Source organism: Hydra vulgaris, chromosome 15, assembly GCF_038396675.1.
Source record: "Hydra vulgaris chromosome 15, alternate assembly HydraT2T_AEP".
NCBI lineage: Eukaryota > Metazoa > Cnidaria > Hydrozoa > Anthoathecata > Hydridae > Hydra > Hydra vulgaris.
In genome coordinates this window covers 17948070-17973266 of record NC_088934.1, presented here as the reverse complement: position 1 = coordinate 17973266, position 25197 = coordinate 17948070, and the positions used below count along the sequence as shown (strand labels likewise).

At 24.2% G+C, this 25197-nt stretch overlaps 1 protein-coding gene across 3 annotated transcripts in view; it reads right to left on the bottom strand.

Annotated features, from left to right (window-relative positions):
• LOC136072082 (uncharacterized) overlaps positions 1-25197 on the bottom strand; it is a 94336-nt gene that overhangs the window by 45334 nt on the left and 23805 nt on the right. For all 3 annotated transcript variants that reach the window (XM_065820278.1, XM_065820276.1, XM_065820277.1), the window contains exons 6-18: positions 24998-25086; positions 24649-24694; positions 22938-23022; positions 18366-18424; positions 17864-17965; positions 17489-17560; positions 16960-17144; positions 15212-15290; positions 12643-12724; positions 8385-8433; positions 2832-2916; positions 2348-2416; positions 1808-1918 (exon numbers count right to left, since the gene is read on the bottom strand). In XM_065820278.1, coding sequence (XP_065676350.1) covers positions 1808-1918; positions 2348-2416; positions 2832-2916; positions 8385-8433; positions 12643-12724; positions 15212-15290; positions 16960-17144; positions 17489-17560; positions 17864-17965; positions 18366-18424; positions 22938-23022; positions 24649-24694; positions 24998-25086 — 1113 coding nt within the window. The remainder of the gene's footprint in view (positions 1-1807; positions 1919-2347; positions 2417-2831; positions 2917-8384; positions 8434-12642; positions 12725-15211; positions 15291-16959; positions 17145-17488; positions 17561-17863; positions 17966-18365; positions 18425-22937; positions 23023-24648; positions 24695-24997; positions 25087-25197) is intronic.

Here is a 25197-nt window from a genome sequence, read left to right as displayed (position 1 = left end):
TAAAGGAGTCATACTTATTATTTATGCCCAGAGAACCGGTCTTTTAAGGGCATTATTATTTTCTATTCCCTTAAAAGACCGGTTCTCTGTTTAATGTGCAGACATCACATTTATGAGAGGCATGTGGCTCATGTGATGAAACTTTTGGTCCAACAAGTGGTCCCAGCAAGTAACTTTATGTAATTCTCCAAAAACTATGGCTGTAAATTTACAAAGATGTAAACAAACTTGAGAGAATTGTAAAATTTGACTGGTCTCAAGATGCTTTCAGGCCCGGCTCATTACTGTTCAAAGTTGCCTTGGATACTAAAGAGTTTTGTATCACAGCACTTCATAAGAATACTTAGGTACGATAGGTGATTACAAGTGCAGATCGCCACATTAAGTTAATTCAAGATTTCATTGAGAGAGCACACAATGAAGACAGGCTTCAGGATACTCTCCAGGTACTTTGTTCAATAACATGAAATATAAATGTGATTTTTAGTTGTTAATAATAATAATGATCGTTAACATGTAAGTAGTACTTTTTATAAATTTATGTATTTGTAATTTAGTTAGCTCAGAGGAATCGGCAAAAGATTTCAAAGAATGCTACAAAAAAAGATCTTAAAATTATTTAGTAAATATTATTTGTATTAATAATATTGGTTTATGTTATATTACAATATTATTTTTTGATGCTTGAAAAATGTGATTTTTTGATGTTTGAGAAAAATGAGTAACCCCCTCAAATTGAGGGGGGAGGGGCTCAAACTTTTTATTGTTCATAGTTTTTGAGCATTAAAAGATTTTTGTGTCAATTTTAAATTTTTTTGGCAATTATAGATTTAGTTGAAAATAGTAAAAAAAAAAAAAAGTATCAACTTGTTGCTCTCAAATTTGAGGCAGTTGTAGCTCAAAATTTTAGGACTATTTTGTTCCCAGGCTCCAATCATTGCAACTTTTTACAAAGCATCATTACTTGACATAAGTATAACATATATGTTTGGAGTTTGTTCTATGTCTGGAAGTTAACCTCAAACGTTAAAAAATGCTGTATCCGCGCATGCGCCTGCATTCTTAAAATTATTTGCAGTTCATTTTGTTGCATTTAAAACAAATTTCTCCTTAAAATTGATGATTTTGTAAAAAAATTCACTTAAAGATTTTACAACAAGTATATTTGTTTGTTTAACACGCACCAATTTTTTTGTTTGTTTTGGTTATATTATTTACTTTCAATTAACTGAGTAATTTCATGTTGTTTTAGCATGAAGATTTATATGATAAGTAGCGTGTTTTGAAGCATTGACTGCTGTGGGGTACTTTTAGGTTTTACTGAGGAACCATTCTGATGTATGTGGTCTATTTTTGTATATATTGGTATATTACATTTATATATGTGCTCTCTTTTTTTTCCTTTGTAATGGCCAATGGGCATCCTAAAATCGAACATCTATGCAATATAAAATGGGAGCAGGTAAAAACTTGTAAAAAAAACCTTACAATTTTGGAAAAAAAATTTAATAGTCAATTGAAATTCAATATAATAAATGCGGACCTAAAAACAGAGGTATGAATTTAGATGATGATCAATACATAAAAACACAATTCTGGATCCCATATTTTTTATACTTATGTAACCAAAAAGAAGCTCATTTAAAATGAACTTTAAGGAAGTGATTAAAAGGTGTTGTTACCATTTTTTGTTTGTAATTAAATATAATTAATTGTTTGTTATTAAAGCTAAAGATCTAAAAAATCACAAATATGTAATAAATACTTGATTGAGGCCATAATACTAACATTAAATGTACAAACTTACAATACACTCAGTTGAACAGCATTCTGGATTATTAATGTAACTGCATTGAGCATGTGCTTTTAAAACACAACCATGTGGCTCACAGCAATTGTCTCCATTTCTTAAACACATCTATAACACAAGAAAAATTATAACAGAGTTAAAAGATATATTCATACGGATTAGTTTTCATAGACTCATTTTTGTAAATGTAAAGGAGCATACACAAGAAAAAATATTAGCATAAATCAGCCAAAGAGTTTATCAGTATAAGTACTAACTTGATTTAGTATAACTCAACACAAACTACAACAGAAATTTGGCTTAGCGTTAAGCAATGTAACATATATGTATATTCACTAAACAATATAGGAACAACTATTTTATTGCAAAAAGGTCTTTGCAAAAGCTATATATATATATATATATATATATATATATATATATATATATATATATATATATATATATATATATATATATATATATATATATATAATATATATATATTTATATATATGCACAAACTACATAATTAAACTTGAAAATTATTTATCAAACCTCAAAAGTTCCACAGTCACATTCTTCATCGTCTTCAAGTATCCCATTTCCACAAACTTTTTTTATTGACTAAATTAAATAACTAATAGAATTATTTAATTTAGTAAAGAATTATTTAATTTTAATAAAAATAATTTATCAAATCATTTACGCCAGATGATCTAATTTTGCTGCTAGTTATGCACCAATTGTGTTATTTCACTGGGTGCCAATGGAAAAAAATAAAAACAAATATTGATAATAATTGTTAATAAATAAATTGAGAATAGACAATTAATAAAACATAAAAAAAGTGCCAAATCATCAAAAATTTATTTGTTACATCACTAATGCTAAAAACCAAATGTTGTATCAATAAATTTCAATAAAAAAAAAAAAACACTTTGTCTCTTAAGCAAAAAATGTGTTCAAAAAGAGAATAAAAAAATTCAACTATTTTTAGTGGAACCAAAGTATTTAAGTAAAAATTGTAAAACAAACTTACTGTAGAGGAATAATCTAAAAGACAAGGGTAAGTATTCCTTTGAATAACTTTCATGTTGCAATCAGAAAAACCTGGTTTGATAGACCTGAAAAAGTTGTCTTTAAAATTTTTTTTAAAAATTGAAAAAATAATTTTATATATCCTATTTTAGTAAAAATAAAATAAAATAATAGTTAACATATATATGGTATATATATATATATATATATATATATATATATATATATATATATATATATATATATATATATATATATATATATATATATATATATATATATATATATATATATATATATATATATATATATATATATGTATGTGTATATATATATATATTTATATATGTGTGTATATATATATATATATATATATATATATATATATATATATATATATATATATATATATATATATATATATATATATATGTATGTATATATATATATATATATATATATATATATATATATATATATATATATATATATATATATGTATATATATATATATTGCCATTCGTCTATTATAATATATATGGATGCATCGTGAACTGGACAGACTCTAATAATAAAAAGCCTTTAACAATGATTTTCATACAAAACTTATTGTTTTTTAAAAAACTGCAAAAATAACAACTTTAATGATCTATCGTAATATTTCTTTATAGATATGGTTTACTTTATTTCAACATTTTTATATCAAATGTACATAAATCAATTGATAAATACTCAAGTGCAGTGGAGTATACATGTCAAAAACATCTACCACTAATGATTTTTTAATAAAAAAACTTTAAAAAAAAAAAAATACTGAGTAAGTTTTTTACTCAATTAAGATTTCATTGGGAGAAAAGGAACAACATCTGGTTGTTCTTTTTCTCCAAATGAAATTAGAATTGATGGATATTTCTTTTTTGAACTTTTCAGGCTAAGATATAGAACTTCTACAACAACCTGTAGTATATAGATAGAATCCCTTATGCTTAATTGACATACATATGTATTTTTTTTTTTTTTAAATTATGTATCAAATAATATTTAAATAGATTTAAGTATGAAAAGGCAACCATTTTTAAAAGTTCTTCTAGAAATTATCATATTATTAAATTAACATAAATAAAAACCAACTCACACTAGCACACAAAAAAGAAAAGCAAAGCAATGAAAAAATGACTATAAAGAAGTAAAACAAATAAGGTGTGGTAGAATAGTGTTGAAAAATTTATGTTGTTGCAAATTTGATTTTATTATTACTACAAAGGAATGCCATTACATTTATTCCAACACCGACACTATTCCTTTTTTTTTTGTTTTTGACATTTTATTAAATTCATTTATGAAACTATTCATTTTTTGTGTTTTATCAATACTATTCCTTTTTTTGTTTTTGACACTATTCATTAAATTCATTTGAGACACTATTCCTTTTTTTTTTTTTTTTGCAACAGGCCTTTTTAAAATATTCAACACTATTCCAAATTTATTTTTTGAAACTATTCCTGTCACACACTAATAATATAAATACAACTTAAGAATTAAAGACATTTTTAAGTCACGCTTCGTGCATGTATCTGCTTTAAAATTCCGTTTACATTCCCACTGATTTCAACAGAAAGATTGACTTGCTTCTTATCAAATAGTTGCACAAACACAACAAACACAACAAGTCTCATGTTTAAAACTACTTAAATGGTTTAAAGTTTTTATCTTTTTTTTTTTAACAATATTTTTGTTTAAAACCTTCTCAGCAGGTTGCTCCTTGATAAGCTTGACAACTGTTGATGTAGTGTGAGCAATATTTTTGCCTTAATCAATCTAAGTCATTCATATTTAAATGGTACCTGCCTACACCATCAGTCAATGTATGTACTGAAGCCCCTGCAGATGACTATTTTAAGCTGAGTGCACAAAGATATATATATATATATATATATATATATATATATATATTTATATATATATATATTTATATATACATATATATATATTATAAAATTAGCAAAGCTAATTTTAAAATTAATTTCTATTATTCAACTTTTTTTGTTAATTTTTTTTTTTTTATTAACTTTTACCCAGGAATAAAAAAAATTAGCCATTGAGATTGCTTTAAATAATATACTTTCAAGATCACTGAATGGTTTTGGCCAATTGCAATTTGTGATCACTTAATTTACAATTTGATATATAATTATTTGATACATAATTTGCGCTTAAGTCTTATATATATGTATGTATATATACATATACATACATATATATATATATATATGTATATATGTATATATATATATATATATATATATATATATATATATATATATATATATATATATATATATATATATATATATATATATATATATATATATATGTATGTATATGTATATATATATATACATATATATATGTATATGTATATATATATATATATATATATATATATATATATATATATATATATATATAAAATAATAAAAATATATTAACTACATTTAATAACTTTTATCATCAGTTTCCCCAACTGTAGGATTATACAAATATATTATTTCATACTATTTAATATTTTATTCACAACTACTATAATTTTTAGTTATTATAAATTTTTAAGAATGTATATATACCTACATTAGGGTAATAACTATCAATTTTTTTTTGTAACGAAACTGAAACCCTTTACATTTGAGGAAGAATTGTATAAAAATTACAGTAGCAACATTAATTTTTAAAAAAATTGAAAAAAGCTCCCCCACCTTTTTATTTACTTTTGTTCACTTATTGCACAGTTTGGCTATGGGTTTCAATTTTACAATGAATTTTATATATATGTAGAATATTTTGAAACACTGAAAATGATTTTTAAATATTTTGAATAAAATCTTGTTTTTAGGGCAAAATTGCACTGAAAACGAGATTTTATCGCCTTTTAAAACGATAAACTTTAAACGAGATTTTAAAGTCTTACAGAGTGGAAGAAAAATGAAAGACATTAATAACCTTAAAACCAAAATAAAATGTCTTATAGAAATTCCAGCAACAGAGTAAAGTCAAACAAGTGCATTTGGACAAAGAATCTACCCTCCGTCTTCTAAACAGAAAATGGATCCAAGGATTCCATCTGTTGAAAAATTAACTTATCTCATGTGGATGCCAACAAATCATCAAATTCTTAGAAACTTCACTTTTCTGTTCAATAGAGAGAACTGCAACTGGTTCGAATCAAAATTTTGATTACGGATATAGAATTTCTCTGGAGGGAAATTCTAGACTTTCCACTATTATCCAGCAAACTCATCAGAAAGAAACTCGATAGTCTAATTGATCTGTATGACAAAAACAAAAAGAAACCATCTAATAAATTCACTGGAACACTTTCTCAGTTATTTGATGTCACCAACATTAATGAAGAATGGAAAAGCATGGAGGATAAAGAGCTCTATCAGAGGCAAATTAAGAGTGGAGGAAAGATTGGTTATTCAATGGTCAAACAAACCTCTTTGGAATCAATCCACCCAAGAAAACGAATCTGACTATCAAAAGCTCAACCTCTACCCTCTATCCAATTGCAGCCTTCACAAACAGAATTTTCGAATTCTGAAACCTCTTCTTCTTCACCTGAGTCGCCAACCTTTTCTTTTACATTTACTTCTCCTAAATGCAAATCGAAATACCAAAGAGAAAGCACTAAAACAGCTGGTTTTCTAGTACTAAAAAAATAACATTTATAAAAAATAACACGTAAAGCACATGATGTTCTTGCAACAATTGCTAAACAGGGTCATTATGTGCCAGTTCTTAGTCAGGTGGGTGTCTGGAAACAAGTATCTCTGAAGGATAGAAAATGAAAACCAAAATTTTTCAGAAACTTCAAAGCAAAAATCCCAATTGTGTTTAGATTGATTTTAAAAAATATCAAGGGGAAGAGTATCAAGTAGTTCTGCTGAAAAATATGATAACTGAAATTAAACTTGGTTTTCTTAAATGTGAGAATGGATCTGCCACAGCAATTCATAAGGAACTACATCAGCTAATTGATGAATACAATCCTTGGGTAAACATTAGCATATAACCTGTGACACAACCGCAGTAAATACTGGTCATTTGCACAGGATTGTAAAGCTCCTACAGAATGATGACTTGAGCAAGGGCTTTCAGAAACCACAATAAATTGGCTGTCAGCACCATGTACCAAATTTACATCAGGCAAAATGGAACTCACATGCAATATATGCTGTTGTATGCAATATATGTTCTGAGACCAGAGAGACGCAGCATCCTTGCTCCAGCATGCAACTTTATCAGCTACGAATGAGCAATTGCTTGGTTCCACTCACAACCATACAATGAAACCTCCTTCAATGAACTCCTTCCCTAACTCGTCAAGATAAAATGCAAGAAGCCAATTAGGCATTTAATGACGCATTGGTCAATAGAGTAGTCATTAATTGACATTCCCAGATCTATTCAAATTACTGAACGTGGTGTAAAACTAATGGAGCAACTACATGCAAAATCAAGAAGCATAGAATTTCTGAATCTGAAGTTTATAGGAAAAAATACTTTTTAAACATTTCTTGTATATTTTGTACAAATTACTTGCTTACAGATTACTAACTGTTCTTTTCTTATTTGTTAATAAAAATTGCTTTTATTACGAAAAGAAGGGGACCTTTTTTTATAAAAACAATAATGATATTTATGTTCTTAAATAAAACAAAAAGTTTCCTCAATCGCAAGTGGTTTCATAAAAAAGAAAACTTTGTTATTACCCTAACCTACATCTATATCTATCTATCTAACTGTATACATGTTTATAAATATACATAAATATATATATAAATATATATATATATATATTATATATATATACATATATATTATATATATATATACATATATATTATATATATATACATATATATGTATATATATATACATATAAATATATATATATACATATAAATATATATATATATACATATATTTTTTTCTGGTCTGGTTTATTAGTGATCTTTTAAAAACTACTGTTTCGACAACTATGCAAGACTATATATGTATAAATATATATATATATATATATATATATATATATATATATATATATATATATATATATATATAAATATATTTATATGTATATATATATATATATATATATATATATATATATATATATATATATATATATATATATATATATATATGTATATATATATAAGTATACTGCAAGACCATCGGGATGATGCCATTCAGTCTTCTGAAAATCCGACAACAAATGAAGGGAATTTTATTGTCCTGATCCGTCTTCTTGCAGAGCAAAATCCAGTTTTAAAGGAACACCTACTTAATGGACCGAAAAACGCAATATATACTTGCAAAACTATAACTAACTACCGCTAACTTGATTTGTGACTATAATTATAATCATTGTAATTAATACGTAAAGTTGATGAAAATATGCTTTGAAATACCAAAATTGAAAATATCAAATAAAAAAGAATTACATATTTATTGAAAATTTATATTAAATTTATGTTAAAAAAAGTCAACTTACTTGGAAGCCCCCATGAAACATCCTTTACTTGTTAAACAAGTACAACTTACTAAAAAAATTCACAATATTATTTATATTCTTTTTAAAAACTCTTGTATAAAAATTTACAAAATTTATAATGCACAAAAATAATTTAATTTGAATTTAATGTGCTAATTAAATTAAAGTAACTAAATTAAACTAAATTAATTAATTAGTTCAGTTAATTTAAGTAATTACTTATACTGATTAGGTATTTAATTAATGTTAAATAATTAATACTAGTCAATTAAATAAATGTTAGTCAAAAAACAACACATATTGAAGTTTTTTAGTCTCTGTGTAATAAGTATTTATATGTTGATAACTAATATAATAAATTCATCATGACCCAAAGGTAATCCACTGTTATTGAGGTAGTAGCCTTTCTAGGTTGATAAGTACCTACACAAGCATTATTAGTAAGATGTTGGATCAACTATGTTAGTTTTAACAGCCTCACAAATAGAAAAAAAAATCAGTTGTTTATGCATTAAGCAAAAATAAAGAACTTAATTATGAGCTACTTTTACTTAAAACAGCATTAAATGAAATTCAAATGCTTAGGGACGAAAACTTTTCAAGATCAAATAGATTATCTTCAAAATGAGAAACCTCTTCCACTTTATACTATTAATCCATTATATATGATGCACTTAAAGCCAATTTTAAACTTGCTCACCCCCCCCCCCCTCCTCATCAAAAAAAAAAAAGTTAATGCACTCTGGAAGATAGCTTTCATTGCTATACCTCCAAACACAGGATCTTTAAATGCATTGCTAAAAGTATATTTATCCAACTGAACAACTTATCTCCATTGATCAATAGCTCAGTTTATATGTGCACTGCATCATTGCAGCCATGTACAATTGACCTTTGATAAAGCTTTCTGACATCCCAATGAGAATCTAATGTTTTGCGCTGCAAAACAATCAATTATAGTTTTTTCAGAGATGTTGGTAATACCAACTTAACTAACTTGAGTTTAAGAATCACTTTTGTTGTGAATTTTCTTTTGAACTTAATTAAACTTAACAATGACCAACTATTGCAATAAGAGAGTTATACTACTTAGGTCTTAAGAAAAGTTGGTAGCTCCCTTCCAAAAAAAAATAAAAGAGTTTTCTTTTAATTTCATTTTATTAAATGTTCAAGATAATTTATGTCATTATCTATACATATTTGCATTCTTTAAAGCCATTTGTCAAATGTTTTTTTATACTTATTTATATTGGGCATATTTTCAAGTAACTTCGTTATGCAGTTTTTTGACTTTCGACATCAGTATTATATAATATTGACTAATGATAGTGTCTCCCTTTTCAACATAACCCAAATGAACAACGCCTGTTGTTTTGAAGATGTAGAACACGTTTTTTGGCTCAAATATGTGGTATCTTACAATAGTTCTTGGACTTTCACCTCCACCAACACAACTAGCGTTGACCGACTTGTGTCCAACTTGTCTCAAATAAAACTACAACTCATCCCCTGTAATAAAATCATGTGGTCTCTATGAATCGTTTCTGGAAAGAGCTTTTCATGAATTTTTTAATGAAAAAGCCTTAGTATAACTCTCTCATTTAAATAATTTTATTTTAATAAGAGAATTATACTACGGCAATACTACTTTTGATTTTAAAAGTAATAAATAATATAAACTTTAGATAAATATGTTAAATACTATATTAATGTGTTGCATTGCTATTATCTTGATATTATCATGCCTTGTTTTGAATACTTTGCTTTGGTGATGATATAAATTTTACATTTTTAATAGTTTTTTATTTTTTTTATATTATGGGTGGAGCCAGCTGAGCAGTGTTAGTTTACTGTGGTGTTACTTAACAGAGTTTTGTGCCAGGCCATGTTACTCTTGTATGATGAAGTTTAAAAGGCTGTTACTGGCTTATCTTTTTGTGATATTTTCTATTAAAACTGATTTTAAGAACTTCATAACTCACAGCATCTAATCATTTTCCGGCATTAACTAAAAGCCAAGATAATATAAGTTGTCTTGAATGTTTCCATAAAATATAAGTTGTTTTGATTGTCTCCATAAAAAGAAGTAATTTAAAATAAATAATTTAGTACAACATTCATTCAAGATGTCTTCAAAACAACATTATAAATTTATATTATACTATATATTTTAGAAAATAAATTAAAGTTTTGTTAATTTAAATTATTATTAATTGAATACTCTAACCCTTACAGGTTATATCAGAATAAATCTTTTTAATTAACTTTTGTAAACTATAAATTAAAACTAATATGCAATAGCTTAAAATGAATAAAACTTTAAAATTCTTCGAGTTACATACTTTAATGTTTAATACTTTAGCATTTTATTAAAACTGGTAATAACTTCAATATAACATTAGAAGTTTGCTCACATTTGCGATTATATAGCATTTTATTAAAACTGGCAATAACTTCAATATAACATTAGAAGTTTGCTCACATTTGCGATTATATAGCTTTTATTAAAACTGGAAATAACTTCAATATAACATTAGAAGTTTGCTCACATTTGCGATTATATTCTATTGATCAGCTTTCATACAGTTCTTTTTAATTATTTTTATACTCTTTAATTGCTTTAATAAACTCAAAAATGAACTCTAAAGATATTTTCTGATTTACCTGACATCACATTTTAATGTTGGTTGTATATAGCAAATGTACATTGAATATATCTGCAACAATTTTCTTATCTGATGGCATCAATGCAGTCGATGTGTGGCTGTTATACTTAGAGCATTAAAACTACACTAAATCGGGACAAATGCTGTACTACATTTGTGAATGGAAGTTTCAAGTAAGTCACAGGTGAAAAGCATATGTCAGCTACATAATTGCCACTCCATTTTAAGAAATAGCATTGGCATGGTCCATGCCTGGCTATTGAGCTTATACCGCTCATAACAACAATAAAAGTTTCATGTGGGCTTTGTCTGGGAAAAAATATATATAAACAAGCCTAATGACTTTTTTATATATGTACACTTATTCTTATATGAATGCTATTGCATAACTACATATCAGTAAAAAAACTTAAACAGTAAAATACTTTTTGCATTTTCTTATAATTTTATTCACAAATATGTACATACTCATAAAACTACTCATAAAATTTAAAACTTATTCTTTCTATACTCGTTCTATACGCAACCATAATCTGATAACTTACGTAATAAAAATGGTCTCTTTAACCTCTTTATTAGGCATAACCTATAATCTATTATGATCATCCTAACCTGATGATAAGCATAACCTGATAATAATGACAACCTGATTATGTAATAAAACAGTGACAGCCTCTTTATATATTTATCAAGCATTTTTACAATGTCTTCAAAAATTAACTAAAAAAATTCATATAAAATCTAAGATTATAAACAAAATAGAAAAAATAGAAAGAGAAATCAATAACATGAGAAGTTTGCTTACATTTTTGGGTATTTTAAAATATTTTTCTCTCTCTTTTTTATGTTGCTTTTTTGCAGCCAACACTGTGTATTAAGATTTTTTATTTTTTTTAATAAAACTTTGCTATTGAACAAATTTTAGTGGAAATTTATGTTGGATAACAACTCTCAAAAAAATTGATTACAAATCTGCTTAAACAGACTTACAAAAGTTATTAAAGGTTATTGAAGTTGTAAATGACATTTGTCATAGAATAATAAAATCACAATTTACTATTTTTTTAATTTAAAATCATGTGTTTTATATGTATGGCCTGGAAATTAATACATTACATCAACCTTCAGTACATACATCAACTATCTTATAGCCTGCTGCCGCAAAGAATGCTGCTACATTAACTGAGCATTTTGCATGGGGCAGCATTTTTTTTATTCATGATTTTTCGTTTTTTTCTTTTTTTTCTGAAAAATTGAAGCTTTCATTTTTACATTAAGAGTGCAAAAATAATATTAAAAAATTGCGTCCTTGGCCATAAATTAAGTACAGTAAAGTGTATACATATATATATATATATATATATATATATATATATATATATATATATATATACATATATATATACATATATATATACATATATATATATATATATATTATATATATATATATATATACATATATAGAAATAAATATATATATAAATATAAATATATATATATATATATATATATATATATATATATATATATATATATACACAAAATATACAACAGTTAATATAATTTTAATGTAATAGATTTAAATTTACCATTATCATGATAGAATCCCATGTTATGCCCCAATTCATGCCCAAGTACATAAGTAGGACCACTTATACTTTCATAATTCCACTAAAAAGTAAATAACAACATGTATATATATATATATATATATATATATATATATATATATATGCATGTACATATACATATACATATACATATATATATATATATATATATATATATATATATATATGTATATGTATATGTATGTATGTATATATATATATATATATATATATATATATATATATATATATATATATATATATATATATATATATATATATATATATATATAATATACATACATATATATAATGTGTGTATGCGATTTATAGTACTTAAAGTAAGAAAAAAATATGTATATAAAATAAATAAAACAAATGCAAAAAGTTTTCAGTATATCAAATAATGATATATACAAAATTCTTGTGTTTATTACACAATTCTGTTATAATTAAATTAATAACATAAATCAATGTGTATTTCATGTAAAAATAGGTCTTAATCATGAAAAAAATTATTGCTCACATAAATGGTTTTTCTTAAGTTCAGAGTCAACTTATTGTTGTTTATAAATACATAAAAGAAAAAAAGAAAAAATAAGTTAAAAAGAATAATAAATAAATCAACTACAATAAGTAATATAAGTTAAAAAATTTTGAGAAATTTTTCAATTTTTCAATTGTTTACATTGCATGTTTACATTACAGCACACCTTGAATTGACAGTAACCAACCTGATTTCTATAATATCTAATTACATCAATTCCTTGCAATAATAAAAAAATGTTTTTTCTCGAGAAAGTTATTTTGGTAAAACTAGAAATAGTAAATACTCAAGAAGAAAACCTATATATAGGTGTTGCCTATATATTGGGTAATGTAAAATCTTATAGAAAATAATGTAGAAAAAGGGTAATTTTTGGGGAATGGCTTGACTTGAAAAACTTCCATTTCTGGTTAAATCAAGGAGACAATGTATGATGCACAATTTTCAGCAGTGAGAGACGAAAGACAGCAACCTAAGGATCATCACAAAAACCAAAAATGAAGTTCCATTTAGTTTAAAAGTAGTGGTGCAAAGTGTATTGATAGAGTAATGTAGAAGAATGAGATAAAATTTTTAGTGAGATCATACCGGGGTTTGAATTACCTAAAAAAGAATAAAGATAAACTGCGAAAGTGCAAGTTGACTTAGAGACAAGACACAAATCAAGAAACAAAGGTAAGTGAAGGATAAGTTGTGCTAATAAAATGCACAAAAAAAAATTAGTATCAAAACTGGATTTCACAACAAATGGGAGTTGATAAGTAAATATATGCCCATGCTGAGCATAAGGTTATTGAAGTTTTAGCAAACCAAGGGTAACTGTCACTGAGATCTAAAGATAAAATAGTCAAATTCAAATTAGTCTTGCAAAGAGCAAACTAAGTTTGTTAAACTTTGCAATATGTATGATGAAAAGTTTCTTCAAAGACCACAAATGTTTCTAAAAGATAAACTTAACCAACCAAAAGTCTCAATAAAGGGCTCTTTATGTGGCCTTGAGAATAAAAAATACAGAGGCATCAACCATACAAAATCTGCCATTGTACTAAATAATACTATAATACTTTTCAGCTTCTGATAAAACCACTATCTTCTAGAGCTAACACGGAGTTCGAAAAACCTTGCAGCTAGTCAACCTCAAAACCATTAAATTGAATTTTAAAGCTGTACCCTTATTAAGAGATAATAGAAAAAGTTGCACTAAGGAGACACAGCAAAAACCAATGAGTAGAGTCAAAACAATCAAGCATTTATCATCAAAAACAACAAAAGACCAAACCTAAGTTAATCTATTAGATAAAGTAGAGTGCAAAGATGGTCAACAGAAATTTACTAAACTCTCACAAATTCTCACTAAACTCTTTGCCTATGGTAGTAGCTAGATAGTAACTAGATGTAGTCATCTCCCAACATCTCCCCAGGATGACTACTTTTATTAGGACACCAAACCTAGCTTTTAATCAAGCAAGATTTCTAAGGCAACGGAGTAATTTAAAGCAGAAACTAATAAAGCAAGTTGTACAAAACAGCAGAACATGTAGATGTACTGTATTATGTACATGTACTGGTAGCATGTACTGAATTATGTTACCAGTGTTAGGGTGATCATGATGATCCTGTTTTTGACCAAACCTACGGTTTTTAGGATTTATTCATAAAATACAGTTATTATTGAAAATCATAACTCAAAGGTTGTTTAGATAAAAAAAGCAAGCTTTTTTTTCCATTCAACTATTATCCATTTTAACATTTATGGCAACATGAGAATATCTTTAAACCCTGAGTCTACTACATAGAAAAATTAACTTAAATTAAATCCACTGAGGAAGAAAATGAAACTTTTATAGAAAAACTTTTAAATGAAAATAATTAAAAATTATGTAAGATAGTAATCAATTAATAATTAAATAATAATTATAATATTTAACCTATTTGTTATTAGTTATAAAATATTAGTTATAAAAACTTAACATAAAAGATTTTTAAAATGAATACTATTACAGTTACAACACTTGCAGCACTGTCTTCGCACATTGAATTAACATAAGCCATTCCCAAACTATCTGACCAGCTTTTGTGACTGAAAGGAAAAATAATTATCTTTACTGAAGTGTGTTTTCATAGCTACATATTAGTTTGTTTCATGCTACTTATAAGTGACTTTAGAGATTTTTATTATATCAATAAATTTAATTAAAGATAGCACAGAATTTTGTTTTTCAAGTTCCCTTCAGATGAAACTAGGTATAATTGAAATTTTCTTTAAAAAATTTCACAATTTACCAGCCGAAAACCAGGAGACCATATGTCCATTTTTTTTGTACTGATTATTTCTGCCAGAGAGTCCTAATGATTATTATTTAATAACTTTTAACGTTTTATTATTTTTGTGTCCAGATTTAGTTGACACATGACACACTGATTGGTGAACATTTTTTTTATAGAAAACATAAAAAACACATATTGTGGAGAAACTCTTGGTTCTCAGCTGATAATTTGACGCCAGTGCAGTCATACACAAATTAAAATTTGAAGTGTGCCTCAAGGTTATTCTAGGAAAAGTAACAATGCTCTTAAAGTTTTTCCCTCTTATGCTATTTGTATTCATATCTGTATAGATTGCTGAAGTATCAATATAATCAATAACAAAAATTAGAATAAAATAATATTTTAACTTTTTTAAAGGAAAATATACACATGCATAGATTTGTAAATTGGTTCAATAAAAATGTTGTTACTATTTTTGCAGTATGTAATTTTTCCAGCACATCTCATTAAATATGTGATGTTATGCCCTCATTTTGGTAAATAGTTTGAAAAAAGTTGCTTTGATAATACAATTGACAAGACATAATACTCATAAAAATCTATAAATAGTTATAATATTTATAGACTTTATACAATACTATATTTATAGTTATGGCTATAAAAATAGTATTGAACAAATTATTTTAAAAATATACTTTACAGTTTATCAAGATTCATTATATATAAGCAATTACATACATGTAAATATTTATATTTTATTGTAAATAAAGCATCAATTACATTTTTTTCTGTGTAAATTTCATTATAGAGTATAGTTTATTTCTTCTTGAGATACAAAACAAAGCTTTTTTGTAGATATAAAAATCAAATATTCAAAATATGCCAATACAGAAAGAACATTAAAACTCTTTGGTCTTTTCTCTTTATGATGTGAAACTTTACAAATACTCTTTAAATACTTTGCACCTTTAACAATTGTTTTAACTTTTACAACTACTGCATTATTTACAACTATTGCATCATCCACAAATATTGCACTATTCACAACTTTGCATAAAATTTATATTATATAAATATTAGTGGCATAACATTGAAATATTTTAAGTGTATCAAGTGTTTATATTGTAAACTATATTTTAAAGAAATATTTTAAGTGTATTACACAAATCAAAATTTTAATGCAGCTGATACCATCACATCGCCAGCTTCACTTAATATGTTCCTTTGTCAATGTTATACTAGTTTTTAATTAAACTTTTCATTTTTTGCAAATAGCGAGAGGATAGCTTATATCAAATAATTTGTAATTATATCAAATTGTACCTTATTAGAACTTTTCAAAAAGCAAGAGGATAATTTAATAAACTAGTATAAATTAGGCATAAATTGTTACATAAATTAGTATAAATTCTATTTAAATCAATCAAACAAAATTAAAAAATAATATTTTAAACTAAAAATATATTATACACCAAACCAACCTCAAAAATATTCCAACATCAAAACTAACATCTTTAAAGCCAGATGATTTTTTGATAAATTTATTTACATAACTTTTAAAAGATGACAAATCCATACCACCCTTTTCGAATCGTTGAAATGATGACTGATCTTTCTGTATATCAATTGCAACTACAATAAGTCGTATATTAATTTCTTGATAAGCCTAAAAACATATTGAATGTTTTGTATATATACACATTATAACAACAAAAGAAAATCATTTATATCATTCTTTTTCTTTTTCTATTTTGTCTTAAAATGTGAAAATGCTAAACATCTCTACTTGTTCAAAGCAAATAGGGACATGAGGGGACATAAGAGGACCTGAGTAAACATTAAAAAATCAAGCTTCAGAATTTTTGTTAGAGAGAATTATAAACCTTTTTGTAATTATTCTTTGATTAAATGTAGTTTTTTAAACTATTAATAAAAAAAGTAATTACTGATTAAAGATATTAAAAACAATCGTAAAAATATAGCAAAATAAAATAACTGTTATCAACCAACCTTATCGACTTGAGCAAATGAATTTAAGACTCTTTCAATTAGCAAACTGCTATCATTATTATACCTAGGTAGCTATATATGTTGAAAAAAATGATTGTTACTTGATGATAACAACTTTTAATAAAATATTTACTATTTTAGTTTTAAATGTAAAAACAAAATTTACAAAACGCTTATTACTATTATTAATAAAATAATAATAATAAACAATAATTACGACAGTAACAAAAACAATAAAATTTATAATTATTATTATTACTCTTGTTACAAAAAATAAAAAGTATTAATAAATATAAAAAAGTATGATTTCAAATTTATTAATTTAAGTTATTACATAAACTTATAAAATTTTACAAATCTAAAAAATTAAATTACCATTCTGTGGTCACAACTAACAAATGCTTCAATATATCGAGGTACTTTGTGTGTCATATAGGGAACATACTGCGAATCAACATTATTGAGCAAGATTGTTTGCTAAAAATTTAATATTCATTATTCATACTGAAATTCTATTTCAAACTATTGAAAAAATCTGTTATTTATTCATAAAGCCTGAGGGTGTAAAGGTGTTAAAGTGGGTGGAGGTTGCAAGTTAAAAATATTAGGTGTGTCTGGTTTTGTAAGTAGATATCAAAGAATCAAGCATGTTGATTTTGGTACCGGATGTAAAAATGCCTTAAGTTGTGTACCTGAAAAATACATTCACAATTAATATATAAAAAATACATTTTTAAATTAATAAACAAATGCCAATAATACAAAGATTTTCCTGCCTGTTGAAAATAACCCAGGGTTAAAAGTTTCAAACAAAGAATAAAGGTTCAAAATTCTATATGATTCAATAACTTAAAAAAAAGAGCTCTGAAAAACTTACATTAGATAAAAAAGAACTTCTTTGAAATCTGAAATTTTTTCTTTGATCTCTACCATGTTCTATAAAGAAAATACTTTTATTATGTTATATTGCCATAACTCTACCCAAAAGTGAAATAAAAGAGTAGAATATATATTCCCCCTCTTTACTTTTACAAGCCACTCTAAATTATGCTTTAAAGTGGTAATTTTATAAGTGCAATTGGGGATTTGATAATGATTATCAAGAGGATGTCTGCTTTGTTTTAGATGTACCAAAAAAAAAACATTTTGCAAAGTTTGCAAATTTAAAAGAAGCTAATAAACTAATAACAATAATAATAACTTATATAATAATAAATAATTATAGATAAATTGTAATAAATAAAAATATAACAATAATGATTAATAATTAACAATAAATAAAAAATAATATATAAATAATAATAATAAATAAAAAACTTGTATTATGTAAAAATAAAAAATAATTATATGTAGTAATAATAATAAATAAAAAATTTGTAAAAAATTGATAATATATAAATAATAATGATAAATTTAAAATTTGTAAATAATTAACTGGGTAGTTAATTATTAAAGTTGAAATACAATATAAAAAAATTGATAGAAATCAAAAAAATAGAAAACAATAATCAAGTAACTTTGCCTATCAATTTATTTAGACTTCTTTAGACTTTAAAAATAACAAAACAAATTTAAAATACTTTTTACCCTAATGTTTCATTTGTGTTTAATATAAAATAAGATACACATATATAGATAGACATATGTTTTTTTTAATGTTTCATATATCTTATTCATCCTATATTCTATTTCATTGAACAAAATATTACAAAAGTATAAAAATATATATGCAGTATTGGCCATTAATAACAATCCAGCATGTTTTTTTTTTTTATATCATTCAACTTTGATATTAAATCAATGGTTGTTTGACTTTTTTTAAATATAAAAAGTGTATACTAATGAGGATCCTATTTTCTTTTAAATAAATATAGATACTCATAAAAATATTATTTGATATGCTAGTTGTGTTGCTTTTTTTTGACATATATCTCATAATCTAAAATAATTATAATGGTCAAAATTACCAATCCACTCTATTATTACAAACTTCCTTTAAAATGTTATTTGTCTTTAGTTAAAACTTTGCACTTATTTGCAAAATATTTAAAATTATTTGAAAAAATAGATATTTATCATCTAATAATCTCAGTTAAAAAAGGCGAAAAAGCTTCAGGTGTTATTGCTAGTGCTCGAACAATTGTTTGAAGAAAACAACATTTAAGTCATGTCTTGGCCTGCCAATATTTCAGATCTCAATTACATAGATTATTTGTGGTCTTGGTTAAACCACAATCTTGGTAAAATTGAAATAAAAGATCTAGACCAGATGAAAGAATTAATAATAAAATTTCTGAATAGTGTTCCAAAAGATATTACTCAGAATTTAGTGAAGGCTACTTCATGCAGACCTAATCAACGTCTATAAATGGTGCAATATAATAAATTTATATTGCACCATTTATAGACGTTATATTGCACCATTTATAGACAAATCAAATAATCCCAATATAATAAATTTATATTGGGATTATTTGATTTATTTCAATATTAAAAAAAAAAAGTTATGAAAAAATCACTTTTAGTTTATAAAATATTTAATTTCAAACTTGTATTCATGCTTAAATAACATGATGGATTGCTCTTAATGGCCAATACTGTATATATAATATAAAAAATATAAAAATATATATACATGTCTTTTTAAAACTTATTATAGATGCTATTTTTGACTGAGTGATATCAGTCAAAATCTATTCTTTTACAGTCTTTTTAATACAAATATGCAATGAAATGCATCAATTGATAATTTAATTATGTGAATTAATATTTCTAATGATCAACTTGAAAAAGAAAAAAAAATTAAAGAAAAATATAAAACTAAATATAAATATCTTTATTCAAAAGACTTTTTTTAGATTGGCAATTTTACTTTTTTAGATTGGCTTTTTTTAGTAGCAGAATTTTGCAATTTCGTAGCAGAATGTTACAGACAAAGATCAATTTTTACATCAAAACAAACCATAATAATAATTGGATGCGTCAAACACACAAAAAATATCTTTGAAAGTACTTAGCCAATTAAAATCTTTATCCAATTTTAGTAAACTAACTTGTATATTTAAAACAATAGACCAAATACTCCTCCTGAATACCTGCTTATTTAATAAATTGATTATTTTTATTATTATGTTAGACAATCTGAGCACTGAGCTTAACACAAGGTTCAATAAAAGTGTTATAAAATAGCTATAAACAGTCTATTTAATTTTTTATTAAACAAGTACTCTTCCTAATTTTTATGCTACTCTACTGCTATTATTTACTATCCATCTTAACTTTATTCGCTTTAATGCTGGTTTATAACTACTAATACTTGATCTTTTTTAAAACTCTTTTCTACTACTTTCTTTATTTCCATGCAGATTTATTACTAATAATACTTGCCCTTTCTTAACTTTTTCTCAAATTAATATCACTATTCTATTTTCAACTCTCACTATTGTAAATATTGCTATTTTTATTATTGTTATTATTATTATTTTTGCTATTAATATTATTGTGATTATTATTATTATTACTGTTATTATTACTAGAATTGTTATTTTTATTGTTTGTATTATTATTATTTTGATTATTATTACCAATAACTGGAGTTTTTATTATTATTGCCTATTATTATTACTGATATTTATATTAATGTATTATTTACAATGTTGTTACTATATATTATTATAATCTACTTCTCTTTTACTGCTATGTTTTAATTAGGTATATAAAAGTCTTTTATTCTAGATAGATGTATAAAAGTAAATTGAATTTTGTCCTAAGTTTATCAAACTTCTTAATTATTATTCCATAAAGTTTTTTGTTTAAGTATTGTACTGTTTCACGTTTTTTTTTTGCTTTTTTTGTTTGTTTATTTTATTTCTTATTATGGTGTTTACTTAAATTTAGTACTTGTACTATATGTAAATATTCCATGAAATGTAAAATCTATTTCAGAATATATTTGATTTGATTAAAACATTTGTCCTTATTACCTACCTTTAGTGTACATCCTATTTTTTATTGACTTTAGTAGTGCAGAAGTTTACTAACCAAGACATGATGGAATTACACAGGGTAAACTTCAAAGCACCTATCTAATATTATTAAGACATTAAAAACAATAAACTTTTTCGGGTTTTAGAAACATTAAAGTTTGTCTCAATTTACTTGCTACCTAATCCTTAACTTGATCAAATGTGAGCAAATATTTTCTTCGCTTTGACATCTAAAAGATTATTGAAAAAGCACAATCCTGAAGGACGGCCTTAAATGAATTATTTTTAAAAATTACAAATAATTTACAAAAATGTATTATTTATAAGTTTGCTTATAAATACACTTAGGGTCTAATCTTGATAATTTTGTTTTAAACAAAATTATCAACATTAGACCCTAAGCAAATTAAAATTACAAAAATATTTATAAACTAAAGTTTAAAAATAAACTTCCATTTATAAATGTTAAAATATTTTTTTTATACAAAAAACAGTAATTTTCTTTATAAATATCTTATTTGTCATGATACAAATATTGGTAAAAAACTAGCATTTTGATTTTTTATTGCTAATTATGTAAAATTATTCTTTTTAAAATATTTTTGAATTATCTAATTTTTTTATGCATTAAATTACTCATAAATTAAATTTAACATTGAACATGCTCATGCTCAACATGTTAGATTTTATTTAGATCAGTTACTTTTATTATATTTATTATAATATATTATATATTTATATTTATTTAACTATTCATTTGGTTTTCAAGTTTATATAGAACACACTTGTGTTCAATGACTTTAGTAAACTCATTTGGTATAGTTATTTTAGTTATGTATTTCAATTTATTTTGAGACTATCTTGCTAAAATAAGCCTTGATTTAGACCTGTATTCTAGTGTCAAAAAAATAGATATAAACTATTGGCTAGCTTGCATAGGTAATGAAATTATATTATGCAGTTTTTTAGCAGTAATATACTTAAATAAAGGTTTTTAGCTTTATTATTGTATTTCAGATATTTGTAAAAAGATTTCTATTAAAGCAAACAGAAGTAATGGACACACTATCAGTAGGATAAAAAAACAACCTAATATCGGAAACAAATAATAATTTTAAGTAAAATATATATATAATAAAATAGAGTGCATGATCTTGTTTCTATAAATTCAAAAAACTTTTGGTGAAAATGTGGAATATGATTTAATATTGACTGGTGAACAATTTTAGTTTAAGTTGAAAACAGTGATGTAAAAATCTAATTTAAATCTGATGTAATCTAATTTATCATTAATTATTATAATTTATTTTAATGTAATCTGATTTTGATTATTCAGTATATTTTTTCTATTTAATTTTTAAATGTACGTTGGTGTTTTTAAATGTAAATTGGTGTTTTTATTACTTTATGCATAATTAAGTCTCAGATAAATATTAAGTTATAAAAAAAGCAACTATATTCACCTATGTAAGATAGATTTTGCAAGATATCAAAAGATCTTTGAATAACTGCATCAGCATTTATTAAACGATGTTTATTACCATCAAACTAAATAAATAAATTAAAAAGATAGATAGATAAATAAAAAAGTAGATAAATAAAAAAGATATGATGGTTATATAATCATTCTTTATAACAACTATATTTATATAAACAAAAATTTTTATAAGAGTTAATTCTAAGTAAAATAATGCCTATATAATATAAGAAAATTTTATCAAAGTGTAAACTTGTTTTATCATTTGATTTAAATTATATAAAAAAACATGGTATATGATATGATAGGACATGATATATTACAGGCTGTCAAGTTGTTGTCTTTTTTCATTTTTTTATTTTTCATCTTTTTTTTGGTCTTTTTTATAAATGTATTTTAAATTGTAAAAAATTCAATTAAAGAAAAAAAAAGTTTATATAAAAAACTTACAAAAAATAAAAACAAACTTGACAGCCTGATATTATAAAAATAATACAATATATGATAATATTTATTGACCAACTTATATTATTATAATTGTAGTTTAGCTACTTGCCAAAAATTATTTCATTCACAATTACTTGCCAAAAATTGTTTTATTTACCATCTAATAAAGAACAATATACCAATTTAAAATATGTAAAGACTTGCTGCTTCTGATTAGTTTTCTACAATTGTTCTTATATTTTAAAGTTTCTTATATTGTTTATTAACAATATAAGAAACTTTAAAATATAAGAACAATTATATTGTTTATTAAAATTATTCAACTTTAATATAATATGGCTTAAATTTCTAAAATTACTAGAAGGCACATTCATGATTCATTCATGATGACAAAAAAATAATTATGAAACGTTATTAAAAGTTAATGTTTTGAAATAAGAAATAAAAATAAATATGACAAATCCATGGTAAGTTGTTAAATTATGTTTTGAAAATTTGTAACATTAACACAAATGTTCCAAGATAAATATTTGCATGAAAAAGAGTATACTATCAAATAAATCCACTATTCATTTACAACAGTAGCTAGATATTTGAACAAAATAAAATCGATTTAAAGTCAGACTAAATAAAAGACTTTTATATGAAGTTTTAAACCGCTCTGAAGCTTTCTTGACTCTAAGTTGCATATCTTTTACTAGGATTAAAAAAGGTAATTTTAACTTTGATTATGGTTTACTTTAGCGATGTTTTTTTTTTTAATTGCTTTTTCTTTTTAAATACATTTTTTGTTATTAGAAGCATCAAAAATGAAATCGTGTTATTTTTGTTATATTTGCGAGTTTACTCAAAATATATTGGTATAAAAACTTGTGGTCATCCAGATATGCCTTATGATGAGATGAGACCAAAGTCTTAATACTTATATAATATATTAAAAGAAATACAAACTTTTATAAATTTTGTGATTGCATAAATTTCTAAACCATTGAAGAAAACATTTTTTAATAAAAAAAACTATTTTGTAACATAAATATATTACAAAACAAGTTTTTGAAAATAAAATCATCTAATTTCTGTAATGAAATTATAAAGCTAAGTTTTGTATGTTAATTAAATATTAAAGAAATAGATGAATGTTATATATGTATATATAATATATGTTAAAGACTGCTATAACTAGACCTTGATAGAAGCATATTTGTTTTATAACAATTTTTCAATATATTTTAACTAAAACATAAACTTACAGTTGGCAATATATCATGAATTGTTTTTCCGTTGTCTATTGTTCCTCTACAAAAGAATATTTTAATTTATTATTAAATCAGTTGATTATAAAAAATGATCAGTTTTTTTGTAGCATCACAATGTAAAGCATAATTCTTTATTTTATACAAAAATGTTCAATGCCATAATTTTTTTTTTGGTTACATAAGTTTTCATTTAAAAAAAATTAAAAAAATTAAAACTTTTATTATTTAACTGTTGCTTTTATGATTAAATTCAATTTTTTGTCTCAATAGCTAACAAAAAAAGCTAAAAGTATTTTTTCAGCTTTAAAGCTGGAAAAAAATGCTTTTTAAACAAAATACTCACATCAATCCACCACTACAAGTACTAATGAAAACATAAGAGTCTTCAACATCACGAATTTTCCCATGGTAATAGCAATCATCTGGTATATGCTAATAAAGAAAATAAGGAATGTTGTAAACTTGACTTTTATTTAATTTTTCTCTCCTTCTTGCTTAAATTTTGCTAAATCTGTTTACATAATTACAAATTCTTAAATAACT